Source organism: Chanodichthys erythropterus, chromosome 5 (assembly GCF_024489055.1).
Source record: "Chanodichthys erythropterus isolate Z2021 chromosome 5, ASM2448905v1, whole genome shotgun sequence".
Classification (NCBI taxonomy): Eukaryota; Metazoa; Chordata; class Actinopteri; order Cypriniformes; family Xenocyprididae; genus Chanodichthys; species Chanodichthys erythropterus.
In genome coordinates this window covers 35,238,820-35,260,081 of record NC_090225.1, presented here as the reverse complement: position 1 = coordinate 35,260,081, position 21,262 = coordinate 35,238,820, and the positions used below count along the sequence as shown (strand labels likewise).

Genomic DNA, 21,262 nt, shown 5'->3' with positions numbered 1-21,262 from the left:
ACTCCAGTCTGCCACAGAAAACTCAATTTCACTTTTCCTGCCCATGTTCCCTAGACCAGAGCAAATTTCATTACATGTTTATGGACTTATAAAATTCCTTGCAGAATACAGCTTTCTTCACACGCGGTTTTCAAAACTTACTGAATCTGAGGTGCAGGGTGGTTTTAGCACCATTGCTGCAGTGCTGACATTCATCCACATATTTTTATTTCACCCAGTTCAGTTCAGTTCAATTCAAAGCCTGATAAATTTCAGCTTTCTAATAGTCCTCCCTGTGAGGAAACAGATCAACCATCACAAATGTGGTGAAAGATCTGGGCTGCTAACCCAAAGGTTAGTGGAAGGGGCTTCATGGCCTCCAATATTCAACTGATGGGTCGCCCAAAAGTGAAAATTCTGTTTTGTAACTTACTCAGCTTTGTGGCTTTCCAACCCTATATTACTTTTCTCTATTCTGTGGAACACAAAAGGAGACATTCAGTAGAATTTACAAGCTGCTTTTTTCCATACAATGAAAGTAAATGGTGACCACAACTGGGACTGTTCACTTTCAATGCATGGAAAAAGAGTAAGTCAAAAAAAAAAAGCTTTGGATCAACATGAAGGTGAGTAAATTATGACAGAACTTTCATTTTCAAGCAACTATTCTTTTACCTTAATGCTTTTCATATAAAAAAATCCTTTTTTTCAATAGCTATTCCCTTACAAAAGTTGTTTTTGCAATAATTTTAAATGTACGCTTCAGTCATAATATGACACAAACATACTGTACATACTGTACAACTTTTATTCCAAATCTTTAGTGATTTTGGGAACACCCTCTCCCCCAACAAACACTCTCTCCTTAACACACACAAAGACGCACAGTTCTGTTTGTATGGTTAGTTTGAGCAGCAATAGTTCTGCATTCCACATGTCAATATTCAGGCTTCTGGCAAATCCTCTAGATTTACAAATAAACAAATAGCTGGGCAGGAATGGGAAAAATTGGAGACAGCCAATGAATTTAATTTCTTGTTCTTTCAACTAAAAATAGAATCCACTTTTCTAATGCTGCATAAAATGTATACAACATTATTTGTCATCTAACAAATGAGACTTTTCATGGAAAAACAATAGAAATGAAAGCATTTTTGGCTGTTCACCACAATAGATCCTAGATTTCCAAACATACGCTTGGAATCACACTCTCTGAGAAACTATAAACAGTGTCAAAGAGCAAAACTTTGGAAATGTTTTTTGGAGGGACACCTTCCTGTCGTTCTTATCAATGGTTATATCTAGGAATTGTGCAATGACCTCATTTGGCCTTGGCACACTAGTGTTTAAGCATGTTCTCAGTCTCAGACCACAGACCACACCCACAGTCCACTCAATAATCCATACTGCAAACCAAAAATATATGGCAAGAGCTTGACTGACTTTACACAACTTTCAGAAGCCACACAAAGTCATTTTGCACTTTTTCTCTAAGACATTTCGTAAACTGTAAACACTACTTTTAAAAAGTTACTATATAAATAAAGCTATATTTACTTAGAGACAGAATTAATCATGATTTTGCAAATGTTTCCAAGTTGGACATCAAATCTGCATCAGCGTGTATATGTATTGGCATTAGAAAATCCCGTACTTTTTCTGCAGCAGCAATAACAGCAGCAGCAGCAGCGCAGCAGATCTATTCCACCAAGACCAAACATAACAACATTGTCATATCCATTACCATGCCAAACACTCCAAGAGTTGTCATGACAGAACTAACAGTTAATATCAATTTGTTAGTTAGTTTTCATTCAATTACATACAGTATTGCTTTAAATGCTAGCATATTGTCTCACAGCCAACAATTCAGATCACTATGCAAATGTGTTTAGGTTTTATGGGCATTACTTAAGCTAATTATCATTTATGGAAGTGGAAAACTTAAGAGAAGCTGTCTGGTTCAGTACAAATGCGATTACACTAATAAGTATTTGCTCTTGCGTCCAGTTTATATTGTTTTTTTCTCATGTGTGATGTCCCGGCTGCCAAAACATGTTTGCGGTTCTGGCCTCAGTATTGATCTTGGGACAAAAGATCACACATGAGAATTATAATCAAAAATTACCTCAGTGGGAAGCATCTGAATGATTAATCATCCATGACAGGTGTTGCAGGAGCAAAACAACTACTGACAAAGAACATAAAAATGAATAATACCCTCTTCACAGGTGGTAACATCTAGATCTAGCCAGCTCCTCACATAATTCGCATATCTTTAGGCAGTTTTAATAAATTTCTGCAGCAGACCCACTGAGCTTGGGGTCTCTGTTCAGACTGAATAGTCCAGAGAAGAGTTCCGCAGCTGTGCTATTAAAAAATACTCCAGAAGAAAAGAGAAACCTGATACATGTTGGAGTTAGAGCACAAATCAGATGAGACGTTCATGAGCCACAAGTCTCTCCTGTGTCTGAAACATCACAGAACCGCGCATGACGGCGTGGAGGATAGAGCCAGCAGCCTGTGATCAGCCAGAATATGAAAATAGCAGACTGACATACACTTACTTTCCTGAACTATGACCTGTATTGGATTAGATCTCCAAGCAGAATACAATCCACACCATTATATCCTACTCTGAAATGCAATATCAAAATTAAAGGAATACAATAAAGTTGTAGTATGCGAGTTAAAATTCTGCAATGCGATGTGGTGGCTACAAAAACATTATTGTCGCTACCGAAAATGGGCAGTCATGACCGAAACATGGATGTTTTGTCAAAAATAAAGTATGTTGCATTAGATGTTATTATAGTGTTTGGTTCAATGTATATTCAAACTAACTTTGAAATCAGTATGATAAACTTTATGACTTTTACAAAGAAAGATTGGATTCAAAATATAACAAATCTCATAAATTACACTTGAAATATTGTTAAAATTGTAATTGTTATTGATTGACCTGTGAAAACCTTTTATCAAATATTAAATTATTATTAAATAATTAAATCATTTACTATTGTGTTTTGGTAATGACAAATTTGGGGAGAGGAAAAATATTCCAAAACTTTCTGAAAATACAATATGAGAATTAACTACACAATTACTAGAAATGTGTACCTTGGATATTATACAATTTGCATACATACAAAATTTGTGGAAAAAGACATTTTTTTCAAGATGTTTCCAACTCTGACTTTGAAACAATTCTGTAGAATGGCCCATATATAACCTTGCATACTTTTTTCGCCACTAAAATAGCTCCAAATAGCCAAAGAATTAAACAAATACATACTATAATAGTATTAATATTAATTAGTATTGTTATATTAAATATTTGGTAGATGTTTGGCCAGATGAAAAAAGTGTACAATGGTGTTGTGTAATCACTTTGCAAATATGGAAGTACAATTCTTCATCCTGTTTTCTGTCTCAATTGTGTCTTAATTCTCAATGGCACATTCTTCAAAATGGCACACAACCCTGACTATTCTCCTAGAGAAAGTTCAACATTCAGGGTGAACTTGTGGTGAAACCAGATGGTCCTTGGAACATTAAAACTAGTTAAATCAATGTCCAACCAGGCTGAGAGTACTGAAGCTGCCAGGTGAAATCACTACGGCAATATATAACCAGACTTCACCTCACATAACGCCAAGCTGCCACAACAATCACTTCCTTCAGTCTTTGTGATGTCAGCTATTAACAAAATGTCCAACGGTGCTAATTCCTTAAAAAACAGTGAATATAATTGTGCTCTGGGGCAAGCCTGTGAATATCGACTGACAGCTTAATTAGGGAAATGCTACAAGTCTGTAAGTAATGAAGGACGTATGTTCTGAACAGGGAATTGAAGACCAACGAAGGCAAACACAAGATTGGTTGTTATCTTGTGTTTGTGAAGGACGTATGATTAATGAAAGATGTATGCTTTGGACAAGGAATTGATGATGAATGTAGGCAAGAGCAAGATTGGTTTGCTTTCATTTGTCTTCAATTCCGTGTTCAAAACATACGTCCTTCATTGAAGTTAAAGTGCACACTTCTTACACGGCGATTTATTTATTATTTGATTATATTAGCTCAAGTTCCAAATTATAAGTCCCGGATGTGTATAATTTGCAAGGTGTGTTACTTATATGGCAATTTGGAACTTGACATAATCAAAAAATTTATACATTTTAGTGCATTTTAGTGTGTAATGGGAAATCCTTTGGGTCTCAGTCATGAAACGCAAGCAGAACGAATCTCTTTGTAAAACATTCATAAATCCAATTGAATTAAATGCGGCAATTTGCGTCGCAATGGTTTTCAGGCGATTTGCACAGAAATTTGCTCTGCTCGCGTTTCCTGAATGAAGCCCATTGAGATTTTGCGATTGCTACGGTGATTTCATTACAGCATTTCACGCAATTACATTCTTTATTGATTTTTAATAAAGGTTTTAGTCATGTCTGCACTTGAAACGTATGTGGTAAGAACACAGATGTCTTTGGGAATCGTAGCTGTTTAATATTTGTTTATGAAGGGGTGGTATTAAACTACCTGCAGCTGCTGCAGTGCAGTTCTCATGCACAATGACTCATTTAAAAACCTCTATCAAATGAATGAATCAAATGAAAAGGAAACTTCAAAGACTGAACGCTTAGAGCTTTATAACAATCACAAGAAAGGGAACTCCTTTGCTTGGATTATCTTGGATTAATATTTGGTATTTTGTGTTGCATGGTAAGGCCAAGCAAATAACTCCAATATGTGTGACTTGGTAAAACCACTAAAGAGATGTAGATTAATGTATCATGTCATCGTTCATTTCCTAGATTTTGATGCTAAAGGGAACTGATGCAAAAGTGTAAAATTTGGCCGTTCCAAATCCCACAAACCCCTGGCTCAGAATTTGTAGAAATATTACCTCCAAAACAAAAATGAAACAAAATTTCCTGGCCCACCTCATATTTCAGAAAACAGACTTTGAATAAAATGATATTCTCCAGCCATGTTGGTGATCACAGTATGCTTTTAAAACTTGAATCACCAACAACTCAGAAATTAATCACCACAGTATTAAAAAGATCTTCCAAATTACAACAGATTGACAAACAATAACCAAATCATTAGAATTGCTTCTGTGAGCCTAGTTTGTAAAACCTACAAAAACCATCTTCATTCATTTCAATAACAATTATATTATCCACACTGGACCACATGATATTTTCAAAAAGTGTAATTCATTTTCAAGGCATTTAAGATCTAAAACTAATTTTGACGCTAACATCATTATTAGATTGCGTTTGTGTACCCAGCAGGGAATTTCGGCTCCTTCCTAGCATTGTAAACATCTGTTTTCTCTTAACATTTGGTCACAGTTTATTTTCATTATTTTGAAAATTGTAAATATGCTGCTATTATCTGTTTCTACTTGCAAATTCATTTGAAGGCTAGTTTATCACTTCATTTGGCAAATTGAACAGCAATATATAGCGCAGTCTGAGGCTGACAGCTCTTTGTTACATTTACGAGATGTCTAGAGTCCACTCTGTCTTCATAACCTTCTGTTGTGGCACATTTTATTTTTCCAGTTCAGTTGTTGTGTTATGGTCGTTTAGAAGAGCGAGGCCTTGAGTAATGGGCAACGTGGAAACATTCTATACAGTCTGTTATGCGTATTAGTGTCTCATTTATTTACAGTTCTGTTCACTCATGCCACACACTGAGATTGTAAATGTTCACGTCATGTTTGCCAACATCTCTCTCTGCAACTCTCTCTTTATAGTTGTAAAAAAAAATATGCCTAATAATAAGTGAAAAAAAATTGTCGTGACAACCTTTTACTTAATAGAAATTAAACAGACAATTTTGCTGTATGCTATACATTTTTATGCTTATCATAATATTGTTCATTAGCTTTGCAACAAGGAAAATTCATGTGTGCACTTCATAAATCTATTTGTATATTCAGCTCTTAAAGGGATAGCTCACTCAAATAGGGATAGTTCTGTCATCATTTACTCACCCTCATGTCATTCTAAACACATAAGACTTTCGTTAATCTTCGCAAGACAAATTAAGATATTTTAATGAAATCTGAGTGATTTCTGTCCCTCTATTCACCACAAACTCTTCATTCTGAGATTGTAAAATAAATCCATATGAAGAGTTTAATAAACGTCTTCTGAAGAGACAGAGTTGCTTTATATGATAAACAGATTTAAAGCAATAACTCACCCAAAAATAAAAACTTTGTCATAATTTACTCACCCTCAAGTTGTTCCAAATATGTATGAGTTTCTTTCTTCTGTTGATGGTAGCCATTGACTTCCATAGTAGGAAAAAAATACTATAGAAGTCAAAGGCTTCCGTCAAGTGTCTGGTTACCAACATTCTTCAAAATATCTTCTTTTGTGTTCAAAAGAAAAAAGGGTCCCACTTTATATTAAGTGGCCTTAACTACTATGTACTTACATTTAAATTAATAATTTGATACAATGCACTTATTGTGTACATACATGTTTTTACATTGTACTTATATTTTAAAAAGACCTGCATGTAATTACATCTGTAATTAATTTCTGTAATTACATTTATAGTTACACTGTTGACCCATCCCTTACACCTACCCCTACCCTTAAACCTACCCTTACCACCAAACCTGTCCCTAACCTTACCCGTACCCCACCTCAATAGCTGCAAAAGTGTTTTGCAATTCAATATGAACCCAATAAGTACATTGTACTTATTTTTTGATGTAAGTACATAGTAGTTAAGGTCACTTAATATAAAGTGGGACCGAAAAAAGAAACTCATACAGGTTTAGAACAACTTGAGGGTGAGTAAATTATTTGTGGATGAACTATCCCTTTAATTTTGGCTTTTATTAACATATAAACATTTATCAGTGAACTCAAATATGGTAAACCGCACTTGATTGACATGAGAGAACCAATCTTTATAATATTTGAGTGCTATATGTTTGCAGATCAGTGTTCATATGTGAATAGTAGCTTAAATTAAATCTATTCAAGTGATCGTATCTCTTCAGAAGACTTGGATTCATCTCTGTATGAACATTTCAGCATCAGAGTTTTGGGTGAAAAGGCTTTCAGTGGAGGGACAAAAATCTCTCACATTTCATTAAAACATCTTAATTTTTCTTTCGAAGATGAACGAAAGTCTTATGGGTTTGGAACGACATGAGAGTGAGTAAATGATGAAAGAATTTCTTTAATTTTTGGGTGAACTACCCCTTTAACTCTTCTGGAGAATATTATATATGTGTGTGAGTATCTGCTTAATGTCTCAGATATAGAAAAAAATCATGTTTTCTTTCACAGGCAGAAACATCTGTCAGAGCCTCAGATCTATCATTAGCACACTATTCTACGTGCGCTCACTGTGTTTGTGTTGAGTGCACACATGTGTGTTTTCGCTGCTGCTGGGGGAGGAGGAAAATACTCCCAACTCTTTGTGTCACATTGAGCACAGTCAGACAAGAAGAGAGAAGAGGACAGGAAGACTGTTCGATGACTGGCAAATCAAATTCTGCCATGCGGTATTCATCAAAATACTCCAGCAATCATTTCAATGAAATAACCGCCCAACTCCGGAGCAAACGTTTTCAACTGGACAAAAATCTGTGCTCCATGAGCCAAAAAACAATTCTGAACAACATGGGCATGTTACCCACACTTGTAGAAGGAAAACAAATGACGCAGTGTTGTGAAATGGCACGATCTCACTCCAGACAGCATCTGGTCAAAGCCACTCCTCATTTTCTCCGATTTAAGCGTTTATTTTATGCAGAAAGATTACAGGAGGTTTCCTCACCTCACATAACATTTCCTTACTTTTTAATGACTATTTGAGGACCAAAAACTCAAGCAGTTACTGCTGTCAACGAAAATGAGAGGCTAAAGGCTAACCGTCAGCTAGCTAATACCCAAACTACCCTCACTGGACAACTTCCTGTCATTTGTCTTAGTGCAAACAGGCAGGAAATAGCTTTGAATATAGCATTTTAACATGCTAGCATCACACAGAGAGACTCCCTCGTGTCTTTAAGTGGATGTAGGAGAACAGTTTTGAGCTGAAGAACGCAAGAGAGCGTAAGCAAGCAAATTCGTGTGATTTAAAGAGACAGTTATTTATGATGAATGCCGCTCTCCTAAGAGTCTGGGAAACTGGCTGTAGGGCTGCACACTGATCTAAAGTGCACCGTGACCTCAGACACGCTGAGAATCACACGATGACAACTATAAAGCCCTCTACAGCCGAGCTCTGAGCACATGATGGAATTTACCTTCACCACATTTAGCTACATATCAGTTGACACTTCACTCAATGCATGTGGAAGAGAGAAGTTTCCAGGAACAGGTTACGAACAAAGGACGCATAAGTCATTTGGAGAGGTGTACTGTGGATATTTATCATATTTAATATGTCTGCTTGTACTGAATGATATACACATCTGTAGTGGGGTTATGAATGCAAGCATATTCATGAATCCACAACTCTATCAGCACTTCAAACTAACACACTGATGAAATGTACGGTTACAATGTCCAACAAATCCAACAAGTCTTTGAAGGTGAATGTTACACTGGCCATACTAGTCAATTCAGTAATGCACTTGATTGATTTTTCACAAACATTCTGGTCTGGGTTTGTTTTAAATCCGAAAACTCTTAAGTAATCAATTTCTGCAAACAATTCAGCCCTTACATAGACTGTGTTCCAACCTTGTGTTGTCATTTCAGCTTTGGGTGTGCAATTCAGTTTTGCTGATTGTTTTTATTAATATTAAAACCTCTCATTATATTTGAATCTATATAATCAGAGGTTTTAATGTTAAAGGTGCCATGGAACATTTTTTTTACAAGTTGTAATATAAGTCTAAGGTGTCCCCTGAATGTGTCAGTGAAGTAGTAGCTCAAAATACCCCATAGATTTTTTTTAATTAATTTTTTTAATTGCCTATTTTGAGGCATAATTAGAAATGCGCCGATTCAGGCTGCGGCCCCTTTAATTGCTCGCGCTCTCCGCCCCCTCCCGAGCTCTCTATCATTGCTTAAAGTTCACACAGCTAATATTTATATTTATAAATATAAATAATGGATCTGTACAAAGTGTTTGTCATGCAGCATGTCTAATCGCGTAAGTAATCTTATTTATTTGGATGTTTACATTTGATTTTAAATGAGTTTGATAGTGCTCCGCGGCTAAAGCTAACGTTACACACTGTTGGAGAGATTTATAAAGAATGAAGTTGTGTTTATGAATTATACAGACTGCAAGTGTTTAAAATGAAAATAGTGACGGCTCTCTTGTCTCCGTGAATACAGTAAGAAACAATGGTAACTTTAACCACATTTAACAGTACATTAGCAACATGCTAACGAAACATTTAGAAAGACAATTTACAAATATCACTAAAAATATCATAATATCATGTTATCATGAATCATGTCAGTTATTATTGCTCCATCTGCCATTTTTCGCTATTGTTCTTGCTTGCTTACCTAGTCTGATGATTCAGCTGTGCACAGATCCAGACGTTAATACTGGCTGCCCTTGTCTAATGCCTCGATCATGAGCTGGCATATGCAAATATTGGGGTTGTACATATTAATGATCCCGACTGTTACGTAACAGTCGGTGTTACGTTGAGATTCGTCTATTCTTCGGAGGTCTTTTAAACAAATGAGATTTATATAAGGAGGAGGAAACAATGGAGTTTGAGACTCACTGTATGTCATTTCCATGTACTGAACTCTTGTTATTCAACTATGCCGAGGTAAATTCAATTTTCAATTCGATGGCACCTTTAACAAAACATTTAGCACACAACTACATTGAATTGCACACTTAAGCCTGAAATGACCTGGACAAGGTTCACCATTCAAAACGTAACAAAAAAAGACAACATCATCCAAATACAACCATCATAGAGATATTGTCCTAATATTTTCTAAATGAAAGTCTGTCAGAATTCACTAAATTTATAGATTTCTTCTAAATAAATTAAATGCCATTTTGAGTGCTATATTTTTGGATATCCTTGTCTATTTGCATACTAAATTCCAAATGATCTTTTCTTTCCTGCATCTACTGTATTTAACCTAAATATTGCCTAATTGTGTTGTGTGTATATTCTTGTGCAAAGTCTATAGAAAATGAAACACAAGCTTAAATCAATAAAACACCTAGGATGGAACATTAAAGGTGCCCTCAGTAATTGGAAGACATTGTTGCACTCTAAAAAAAAACAAAAAAAAACACCAAGTTGTGTTGAAAATGGACAAACCCAGCAATTGGGTTGTTTTAACCCAGCGGTTGGGTTAAATGTTTGCCGAACCTACTGGGCTGCTCGATTATTTTGGTCAATATTGAAATCAAGATTATTTAACACGATTATTGGTGATGTAATCAAAGTCTTATTTCATGATATGAGTCATTTTAAATGTCAGTGAAATTTCACAATTTTCAATACTTCAGCAAAAACTAATACTATGTTAATTAATGTAAGCAAAAAGTCCCCAAAACAGCTACAGAAGATAATAAACAGTCAACAATTAAATAAGAACAAATAAACTAATTAAAAACAAAGCAGACAAAAAATACAACAGATCAAAAATACAAATGAAATAAACAGTGTTTTAGGTTTTTCAGAAAGATGTACTAACAGAATACCCAACAGAAATTGAATAAAGTAATCAAGTAAGTGCTGTATACATTAAATATAGACTAATTATTATTTGAAACTAAAAAAGTTATTAATTCAAGAGCAGTGAGTGATTTTATCTTTGTCTTTTCTTGTTAGATTAACAATGACTTTAGCAATAATGTTGGATGCTGTCCCTTTAAGAGCTGAACGGACCCACTACAGGCCTAACGTTACTGTTATGCTGCCTTCACGGGGTTTCGAAATTATGGTAAATACGAGTTTGCTAGGTAAAAATTGCACATGAACATCCTTTCATTTCGTAACATGAATGTGATAAGCTCGGAATCACGAATAAGTGGTTTTTATCAAATTTCCGATAGCACGTAGGCAGCAATACACACGCGCACTTTCTCAGTGTACACTTAAGGCATAACCGACTGCATTTACGAGGATACTTACCAAAACGGCGTTTCGATATATTTGTGCTGGCTATTTGACTGTTTGGCGCGTATCTGAAGTCCTTTGCTTAATGCTCGTGCGCGTTCTCGGAGCGCGCGCACAGTTGGCCGCCTAGGGAACAGCTTCCGTTTCGCGGTTTAATGCGCTTTTTAATAGCACGGTTTATGTTTAATATCAAACACAGGTTTAGCAACAGTTGACGGCATTTTACATCCCTCTCTTATTCGGCTGATTTGGATGTTAAGTTTGGTTTAGGGAGGAATGAAAAGTGCACCACTGTGAAGGAAAGGAAGGTGTGCTGAACGGAATGCAGCAGCGGTAAGTTACAGTAATCGTTTTACCTCGATTATCTTGTTTTCATAATCGTTGGAAGCCAAATAAATACAATTAATTGCACAGCCCTTCTACTGGGTAGTTTTATTTAACTCAACTATTGTTTCAAAATTAGGCTACTGTATTGTTTGCTTAAAATGAATCCGAAATATATTGGAAATTAACATTCATTAATATATTTAATAAATGAATATTTATTAATAAGTTTAATATTAATTAAAAAATAAACATTTATTAAATTGCTTATTAATGTTCACCTTTTGATTATTATTGTTGTGTCTAGTTATTATACGTCTGATTTTTAATTTCCAACCTATTTTGGTATCATTCTAAGCCATATAATAATTTTTAAACAATAGTTGGGTTAAATAAAACTACCCAGTATGTTGGGCAAACATTTAACCCAACCGCTGGGTTTTGTCCATTTTTAACCCAACTTATGTTGTTTTAACCCAGCATTTTTTAGTGTACCAATGGTACTGTAAAAATGTGTTGCAGTCAGGCATGATAAAGCAAATAGTATTTTGCTGTTCATATGATCTCAGCGTGGCAGCTCATCACCTAACCCTGTAAAGCCATATATGAAATAATAGCCAGAATTTTTTTTTTTTTTTTTTTTTTTTTTTTTTAAATGCATTTTTTGTTGAGTAACATATTTGACACATCAGGCTTTTATGGCTTATATTATGATATGGAACTCACACTCAAGGAAAAAAACACTTCAATATCAGTAAGAGGCCCAAACTGAGCAAAACTATGCAATTTAGTGCAGTTGCTGATATTTATATGGCCAAAAAGTAAGATGAAATTCTGATGGCTTGCAATGTAAATCAGTGAAATCTTTATAGTAGTATAGCAGACTACTTACATAAAATGCATACACCAATTGTCAGTATCTCCCAATAATATGTCTTAGTTTCACGATCAAAGAGGGCAAAACATATGTAATACTGGACAAAAAATGATGATTGAGAGATGTACAAATATACTTTCCTGAAGAGCCTGAAAAAAGTGTTCATCTTAAAATATAACTACCAAAATATAATTATATAAAATATAATAATCATAAAATTAATTAAAAGATTTCACGATTTCATGTTTAGAACTATACATTTTACTTGCTAAAAAAGTATGAACTATCAAACAAATGACAAAAGGCTTGTAGTAGATTGTGTACAACAGGTTTTTAAGCAAAGTTTTGGTTAAAAACCCATCCACTTTACTGTTTTTTTTATTTATTTTATTATTAATTTCTAATCTAAAATTCCCTTTAACACTGTTCTTTTTTCTTACAAGCATAAATACAGGAAATTCAAATCTTTTATGCTACATTCAATTGTAAGAAACAAACAATGACTGAATTCGGAGAATGAAGTGAAAGAGGAGCTCAAACAACAGGCAGCATCATGGAACGTAAAAGCAGCGTGGAACTGTAGCAACTTGAGAGTTTCAAGCGCCCTGACCTCGACTTGTCTCAGATGGTTTGCTTTAACTAAACTGGACTAAACTGTAGCGAGTGTAGAGGTGAAAGCTAGTATGACCTTGGGCTTGTCTCACCACGGTTTGTTTTAACTGGCAGGGGGCTTTCGCGCCTATTACTGATAGCTGTAATGAGAAAGGGTCAGAAAAGCCGACCTGTGCTGAGTGGAAATGGATGGGGCAGGACATCTCACTGCAATTCCCCTGCCACCTGCCAGTGACTGCGCAGGGGGTGTCCTGATTGCTAACAGACCCGTCTGTGCCATACACCCAGGTGTCTTCATTCTCACCAATCAGTCATACACACGACGGGCTTTTTGCTACAGCACACATGCTGAGATCCACGGAGAGAGAGATTCCTTTGCTAAGTGTGTTTAGTCCTAATTCCTCTTACAGCCGCCCTGTCAAACGCAGATGTGCGTAAAAAGATGTTTGGAAAATACGGCTGAAAGTTAGAAGAGTGCTTTTTGCTGTATCTGGCATGAAAACGATAATGGTTTAGATATGAATGAACAACATTCGGGTTTATTTGACGCCAAGAGCAGTTCAGAAATTCTCATCTGAGCTTGTATATCAATATTAATAAGAAAACATTCAGCGTGACCTGCACTGGAACTTGCACAGTGCTTGACATAAAATTTAGTACAATCTTTCCACAGTAAATCTGCTTTAAACAAATAATCTCGCTCCGGTTGACTGTACCTGATAGTGATTTTAGTTTACATTGAGATTACAGCAACGATTATAATAATAAAACAATGAAAAAAGCGAATCTGTCAAGGAAACCCCCCCAAAAAAAGGATTAGTTCCATCCAGAATTTACTCACCCCCATGTCATCCAACATGTTCATGTCTGTCTTTCTTCAGTCAAAAAGAAATTAAGGAAAAAATCCAGAATTTTTCTCCATATAGTAGATTTAAATGGGGACCAACAGGTTGAAGGTCCACATTGCAGTTTCAATGCAGCTTCAAAGGGCTCTACACGATCCCAGAAGAGGAATAAGGATCGTATCTAGCAAAACGATCTTGTCATTTAAAAAAAAAAAAAAAAAAAAAAAAAATATATATATATATATATATATATATATATATTTTTTTTTTTTTTTTTTTAACCACAAATACTCATCTTGCACTAGCTATGCGAAGCGCGACCACGACTTCACACATTACGTAATCTTGTTGGAAGAGTCATGCATGACGTAGGTGGAAGTACTTTAAAAGGTAGGATAGGGCGAAAAAACTAATCTCATTTTCTCCTCCAACTTCAAAATCGTCCAACATCGTTGTTTTTTGCCTTGTAAACACTGGGTATGTACTTCCTCCTACTATGGGTGTGCACAAATAGTCGAATATTCGACCTGTAATTAATATTCGAAAAATAAAAATACTATTCGAATTTTACTATGTTGCTTTGCTGGCCGTAAATGCAGTGAATCCATGATAAATCCTAAGCACTAAAACTCGCAGTTATAACTAAATGCACCGGGTGGCGCTGTGGAGCACGTTTAACAAGTTTATTTCAATTGATCGTCACATAATGTTGTCGTCTGTCTTGCACAGTTTGGATGAAAATGATCTTACACAATGGAAATACTTTTGATCAAATGAATTAATGACTGAGTTATCATAATATAACCACCATATGGAGAAAGCACGTGAAATCTAAACACCAGAGAGGAAAGACGGCTGTCCATCACTCCATTCACGACAGGTAAGCTCAGCTGTAAGTTATCCCAGAGTGAGCCAAGAAGATCTGATAGTAAAATGATTTTGAGACATATGTTTCCTTTAAGTTTCGTCGAGGGAGACATATTTACGAACAGAAAACAAGGTGCTAACGTTACTGTTAGAAACTTAGCTTAGCACACCGTTATGTATTATTATTTACTTTGTCTCTGCAACGTCTGTCAGCGTAGCTCGTTTTCTCACCCGAGCATGTGGATTTTATTGTTTTTTTCAACATGAACTTGTGAAAAAATATAAACACGATAACCATATAGGCTACTGACTCGAGGGTATTATGTAGGCTACGTTTTGTACGATAACTGGCGCTGTCTGCTTTATTAGTATTTTTCCCGCTCGCGCTGCTTGAGCTTAAATGCTTTTGTTCTTAATATTTTCTGTTTACACATATTGTTTAATGCTTTGAACTAAAAGAAAACCTTAAGATATAATGTAAGCTTGTTGTGTATTGCCTAATCGTAAGCTTGTTCAGAAATGGTTACAAAATCTTGATGAACATAAAACAAGCACATCCTTCTCATTTAACCTCATTTAAATAAACGAATATTCGAATATTCGTTTTTTACGAGCCCAAATATTCGAATACAATATTTTTGAAAAAATGCCCATCCCTACCTCCTACATCACGCGTGACCTTTCCAACATGATTATGTAATGTGTGAAATTGTGGATCGCAGAGCTAGTGCAAGATAACCATTTGTGATTAAAAAGTATATGCATTTTTATTTTTTTAGAAAATGACTGGTTGTTTCACTAGATAAGACCTTATTCCTCGGTTGAGATTGTGTAGAGCACTTTTAAGCTGCATTGAAACTGCAATCAGCATTGGTCCCCATTGAAGTCCACTATATGGAGAAATATCCTGGAATGTTTTCTGAAGAAAACTGAAGAAAGACATGAACCTCTTGGATGACATGGCAGTGAGTAAATAATCAGGAAATTTTAATTCTGGAGTTAATTAATCCTTCAATTCCCTTGGATCAGAAGTCAATAATCAACAACAGTGTCCCTGCAAAATAAATCAACACATAGTTCTAGTGACCCAGAACAAAATATCACACCTGGTCCAACCAAAACATCTTTTTACACCATATTTTTTAGTGAATCATCCTCATAAATATGCACACAAAAGACACTACTGACCGGATTCAAATTGCAGGCAATAACTGCTCTTCCTCCCAGAACTACAGCGGGTGCTTTACAAAGTGTCATTTTCTGAAATCATTGTCAGCTGTTGTTTCCACTGGCCTTTTGTATATGTCATCATTCAGCTTCATTCTATCCTCGATCTGACATTTTCGGTACTACAAAGGTCTCTGACAGGTCCTCTGAGATTTCTTCCTTTCAAACAATTACTCGCCCTAAAATGATCTGAACATTTGGGACAGTGTCTGTGTGTGTGACTATGAAATCTGAAATTGGACACTGGATTTACAAACAGGCAAAGCACAGCTGTTGAAAGTGATCAATAAAACCATATGCTTGGCTGATTGTGCGCTGCAATGTCTCATCATTTTAAACCTATGCGTTTCTGGAACAAGCAGCAAGCATTACATCACTGTACCAATGTTCTTGGACGTCAATGAGACAAAACAACTCAACAAGCTCAAACAACATAAACACAGAAAGCACCTGAGATATCAAACCATCTACAGGACTAATGATTCCTACTGATCAGCACTAACATTATGCACCATTCAATACATTTGTTAAAAACCTAAATATTTTTTGAAACTCTGAGGCAAAAAACAAAGTCTAACCCAGTATATTAGCTCAGTATCTGCATGTTGCTGTAATCTCCTACCTGTTAATGTAACTTCACTGTAGATGTTGGAGAGCTGTTCTTTCAACAAGACCTGTTGCATCTGAGCCGCTTTCTCCCGCTGCAGTTCCAGCATCATGTCTGGGTGGCTGGCCAGCTTGCAACCCTTTTGTTTGTCCAGGGCGAAGTCACTGCGCACTATGTCTGCATGGAAACCGCGAGAATGCTTTTGGAGTTATTTTTTGTGTGTATATCTGGCCATCAAGAGGACAAACTAACCACTAAAAGAGCAATGTATGAATGTGGTTTGCATTGTGCACATGTTTACCAGATACTCAAAATATATTTCTTTCTGTTCTGTTTATTGATTAAAAAGTCTTCATAATTAAAAAGCCATTTCTTTTCTACAGGCGTAAACTGAATAAATTAAATTCATCAGTTTTTATTTATATATATTTTAGGTTTATTCATGCACATTTGTCCACATAGTATGGAATTGCACATGAAGCTTTAAAGGTTTAGTTCACCCGAAAATTTAAATTCTGTCATTAACTACCAACTCTCATGTCGTTCCAAACCCGTAAGACTTTCGTTTATCTTCAGAACACAAATGAAGATATTTTTAATGAAATCTGAGAGATTTCTGTCCCTCCATACACAACTACCACTTTGATGCTTCAAAAAGTTCATAAAGAGATCGTAAAACTAATCCATATGAATTGAGCGGTTTAGTCCAAATTTTTTGAAGAGACTTGATCACTTTATATGATGAACAGATTGAATTTAGGCTTTTATTCACATATAAACATTCATCAACTCACACGTCACTTGTGGTAAACAGAAGCTCAAGCATGTTTGAGAAGAACCAATGAGGTTCGTTCTCATGTTACGCAGCACGTTTGAGCTTCTGCAAATGGTTTGTTCTCGCGCTTCAAGCAGGTTCGGTTGAGCTTCTGTTTATGTTCGTTGCTCAATGTTTTTATATAAAATAAAAACCTAAATTTAATCTGTTCATACTGTATAAAGCAATTAAGTCTCTTCAGAAAATCTGAACTAAACCGCTCAATTCATATGGATTAGTTTTACGATCTCTTTATGAACTCTCTTGAAGCATCAAAGTGGTAGTTGCGTAGCTGTCAATGGAGAGACAAAAAGCACTCGTATTTCATAAAAATAAAAAAATAAAAAATGTGTTCTGAAGATGAAAGAAAGTCTTGATGATGACAGAATTTTCATTTTTGGGTGAACTATACCTATCATGAAATATAGTTAAATTTTCCATAGTTTAGTGTTTTTTCTTCATCAAGTTTTCTGAGGTACAAATAGTTTTTTCATCTCAATAATATATGCAAAATACCTGCCTAATTGAAAATGACCAAATTAGATCTCACCATCTTCATAGTTTTTGAGGTAATAGTCCGGTCCAGGCCCTCTAAACTTTGCAAGATTCTTCAGGTTATGAAACTGAAGGAAGTCAGTCCGTTTGCCCCCAAACCTCAAATAAGCTGGAGAGAGTCCCCGTGCCAGAGTGACTAACCGCTTGGAGCTGTGGATACAGAAAGATGTAGATCACAGATCCAGCTATTCTCAGAGAAACCCGTAGGGCTACTACAGAATCACTGCGAATGAAACTACACTGTAAAACTTAAACAGAGCTTAACTTAAGGAGTTATTCAGGACCCTTAAAAATGACTTTCATGTGTGCAGCCTTCTGATTCAGTCATAGTATATACAGTATTAGTAGTCACCATATGAAGCAAGTTATTTAGGCTACCTGATTAAATATTGAATAGTGCATAAAATCATGAAGATTTACTTCACGATATTAGAACATCAGAGGGAACATGTACAATAAACTGAATAAATTCATTAATTTCTTCTTTAAGGCTAGTTAATATAGATCTTTAGCCTTTTAAATTATATAAAGACACAAAACATACACACACACACACATATATATATATATATATATAGCCTATATGTTATGTGCTATACTGTCTGTAAGTCTGTAATGCCGGCACGAGAAAAAAAAAAGGATAATTTTTACAGCAATAATATATCAAAACTCATAAATAATTATAAACTTCTTATTGTATTATTTATTTGATATGATATTTATTTGTTTGCATTGACCTGGTTGTCGCCATTAGATTGGTGCTTTAACTTTTTTTACGGGAACTCACAGCAGGACTGAAATTCGTGAGATTGAGTCTTTGTGTTTCAGGCCGCATGCTGATTATTTCGCACAGAGCTGTAGTCTGTGGTGCTACACGCTTGTTTCTTTCTAAATAAATAGGCTAAATACAAGCTTCTTTTAGTGCTTTCCTAAATAATGAGACATAATACGGTACCAGTCGTAAAAAGAGAAGCTGTAAAAGATTCACATAAAAGTAGGCCTATAAATTGCGCAAATATTCCGCTTATGAGAGTCCAGAACTTAAACAACAACAGATAAAATAAAAGAACAATAAAATAAAATAGTCGTGAAATAAAATATATTATGTGAATTGTTTCATATTCTTTTGTAAAACAGAAAACAAGCTAAATTGCCACAAATAATCGGTGAAGCCTGTGGTGTGGTCGGTGGGCCGAAACTGATTTTTAGAAAATACATTTTGGAGACAGACAGAAAACGAGCAAGTAAGCGGCATATACACTCACATTTCGCTCATCTGCTGTCACGTCCAATAATGTGAATTAATACTTTTAATCAGACCGAGCATGAAGCGTGAATAATGTTATTTTGGGACTACAATTTAACAGTTTAAAAGAAAAATAATATTAGTGCAACGTACGGCAGAATAATGGCGACAATAACTGCAATACATTTAGATATAAATACATAACATTATGGGTATTATTGATACCTATAGCATTAATATTATGAAAACCTTATTTTAAACGTGTGCATGTGCATATCATGAGCTAAACATTGGGCAACAAATAGGCCACTGTTCAAATCTGTTGCTGGGGGGCGGGGGGGGGGGGACAATATAAATCTTCAAGTTGTGGGTAAGTGTCCTACAGTAAAGTCAAATTACGCTTATATTTGGTCCTGGTTTTATTCCATACATATAATGAAACGAAGTAGGCTATACGCAAAATGTAAAACCCAAAAGCTATAGCCTGCCACATTAATCTGCGGTAACGTGCACTGTACACGACAGAAAACGAACAATAATGCCACGACAGCAGATTGGGGTTCAGAATTATGTGGGCCACTTCTTAAATTCTTTTGATTATACTTGTTCCAACACCTCATCCTGCCTATAATAATAATTATTCGATTACATATCGGGAGTAAACACTAGGCTATATCGTTACTCAAACCTGTTAGGGTCTATAAAAGACACTTACATTTCGGTTCTCCGTATGTTTTTGTGTCTTTTCTCCTCTGGGGGCTGGGACACTCATATTCACTTCCAGGTCAAGCCCTGGTGTGCAAATTATCACAACCATTCAAATCTGCGCGTATGTAGGCTATATTAAGGGTTCACGCTCTGATATACAATTCTTATTCGCACGTCGAGTAGACCCATTCAGAGAAATATCATGGACTAACATCATCCCACAACACTGTTTCATTGGGATTAAACAGATGTTGTTTTAAGCCTCGCGAGTAAACATGATAAATTCTACTTTACGCGTAAAATGAATGTCCATGAGTGCGAAAAACGCGTGGTGTTTTACATGATAACAATATAAACTGCACAGAAATGCTAATTTCCAAAGAGCGCGACCAAATATGTAAGTTTAAACATCTAATAAGAGCAAAAGGGGTTGGTAACCTACTTTTAGAAAAATACTTGGTTGTGTAGCCTACTAAGGGAGCGGTTGATAGACTAAAAAGTAGTATGCTATTAGATATCAGTAGCCTATTAGGTATTTGAGAAGTACTGGAATGATTTATTGATAATGTCTAGTAGTGTTCCTGTTGGAAAATCCAGTTTAAGCCGGGTAGCTGTGGTTGGAACATGGAAAACATGGTTTCTAGCTGGTCATTATCTGGTCAAGCTTGACCACTTTAAGATTGTATGTTGCTAGTCCGATATGGTCTACCAGTTTTAAACCATGCAGCTACCGTGTTCCAAAACAAATCAGGCTTTTCCAACAGGCAATTCTGGTCTTCCTAAAACAACACAAACACATCAGCATCACCAAAGCATCACCAGGCGCAGGATGCGATTGCAAAACTGCATTACCTTAAGAAGTCCAGCCAGCCATCCTTAATGATAGATGGGTCCAACTGCAGCGAGAGGAAGTTGTCATTCAAAACTTTCACCGGGCTTCGAGTATTCACGTCCAGTAAAATTAAGGTTCTCTCCAGAAAGCTCTGTCTCTTCCCTCCGGACACTGGTCTCCTGTAGGTAGCGGCGGAGGAAATGAGAGATTGGAGTATCAGTGCCAACCACAGTGACGAGCCGAACACTGGGCAGAAGAACTGCCTGGGCATCTTCTGTCCTCAAGCACCGGGCGGAGCGCAGTGAGGGAGATCCAGCAGAGATCTCCTTATAAAACCCGATCAAAAAAGCACCTGAAGTGTTTTTATGCCCCTCCTAGAACGAGGATCGCTGATGTCTCTTTCAGCCCCCCTGTCTTCAGCTGTTTTGGAGTTAGCTGGAGTAAACTGACGCCCCAGGGCCAGCCTCCATCACACTGCTGCCCCTGCACCGCCCTCTGTAGTAACGCAACGGCTCTTAAAGGTAAGATGACTCTTATTTAACAGAAGCGTCTTCTGGTGGGGGTGTCTGAAGCAGAATTTCTCTGCCTGCACGAAAAAAGGTAAAAAAAAAAATAAAAATAACAAAATAAAATAAATAGAAGCAAACAGACAAGCCATGGTTCTT

The 21,262-nt window shown here is 36.0% G+C and overlaps 1 protein-coding gene across 2 annotated transcripts in view; it reads right to left on the bottom strand.

The window, feature by feature from the left end:
* hpse2 (heparanase 2) overlaps positions 1–20,993 on the bottom strand; it is a 98,783-nt gene extending 77,790 nt beyond the window's left edge. For both annotated transcript variants that reach the window (XM_067385531.1, XM_067385533.1), the window contains exons 1-3: positions 20,618–20,993; positions 17,807–17,961; positions 16,458–16,619 (exon numbers count right to left, since the gene is read on the bottom strand). In XM_067385531.1, coding sequence (XP_067241632.1) covers positions 16,458–16,619; positions 17,807–17,961; positions 20,618–20,868 — 568 coding nt within the window. In that variant the 5' untranslated portion in view covers positions 20,869–20,993. The remainder of the gene's footprint in view (positions 1–16,457; positions 16,620–17,806; positions 17,962–20,617) is intronic.
* Positions 20,994–21,262: the final 269 nt, after the last annotated feature.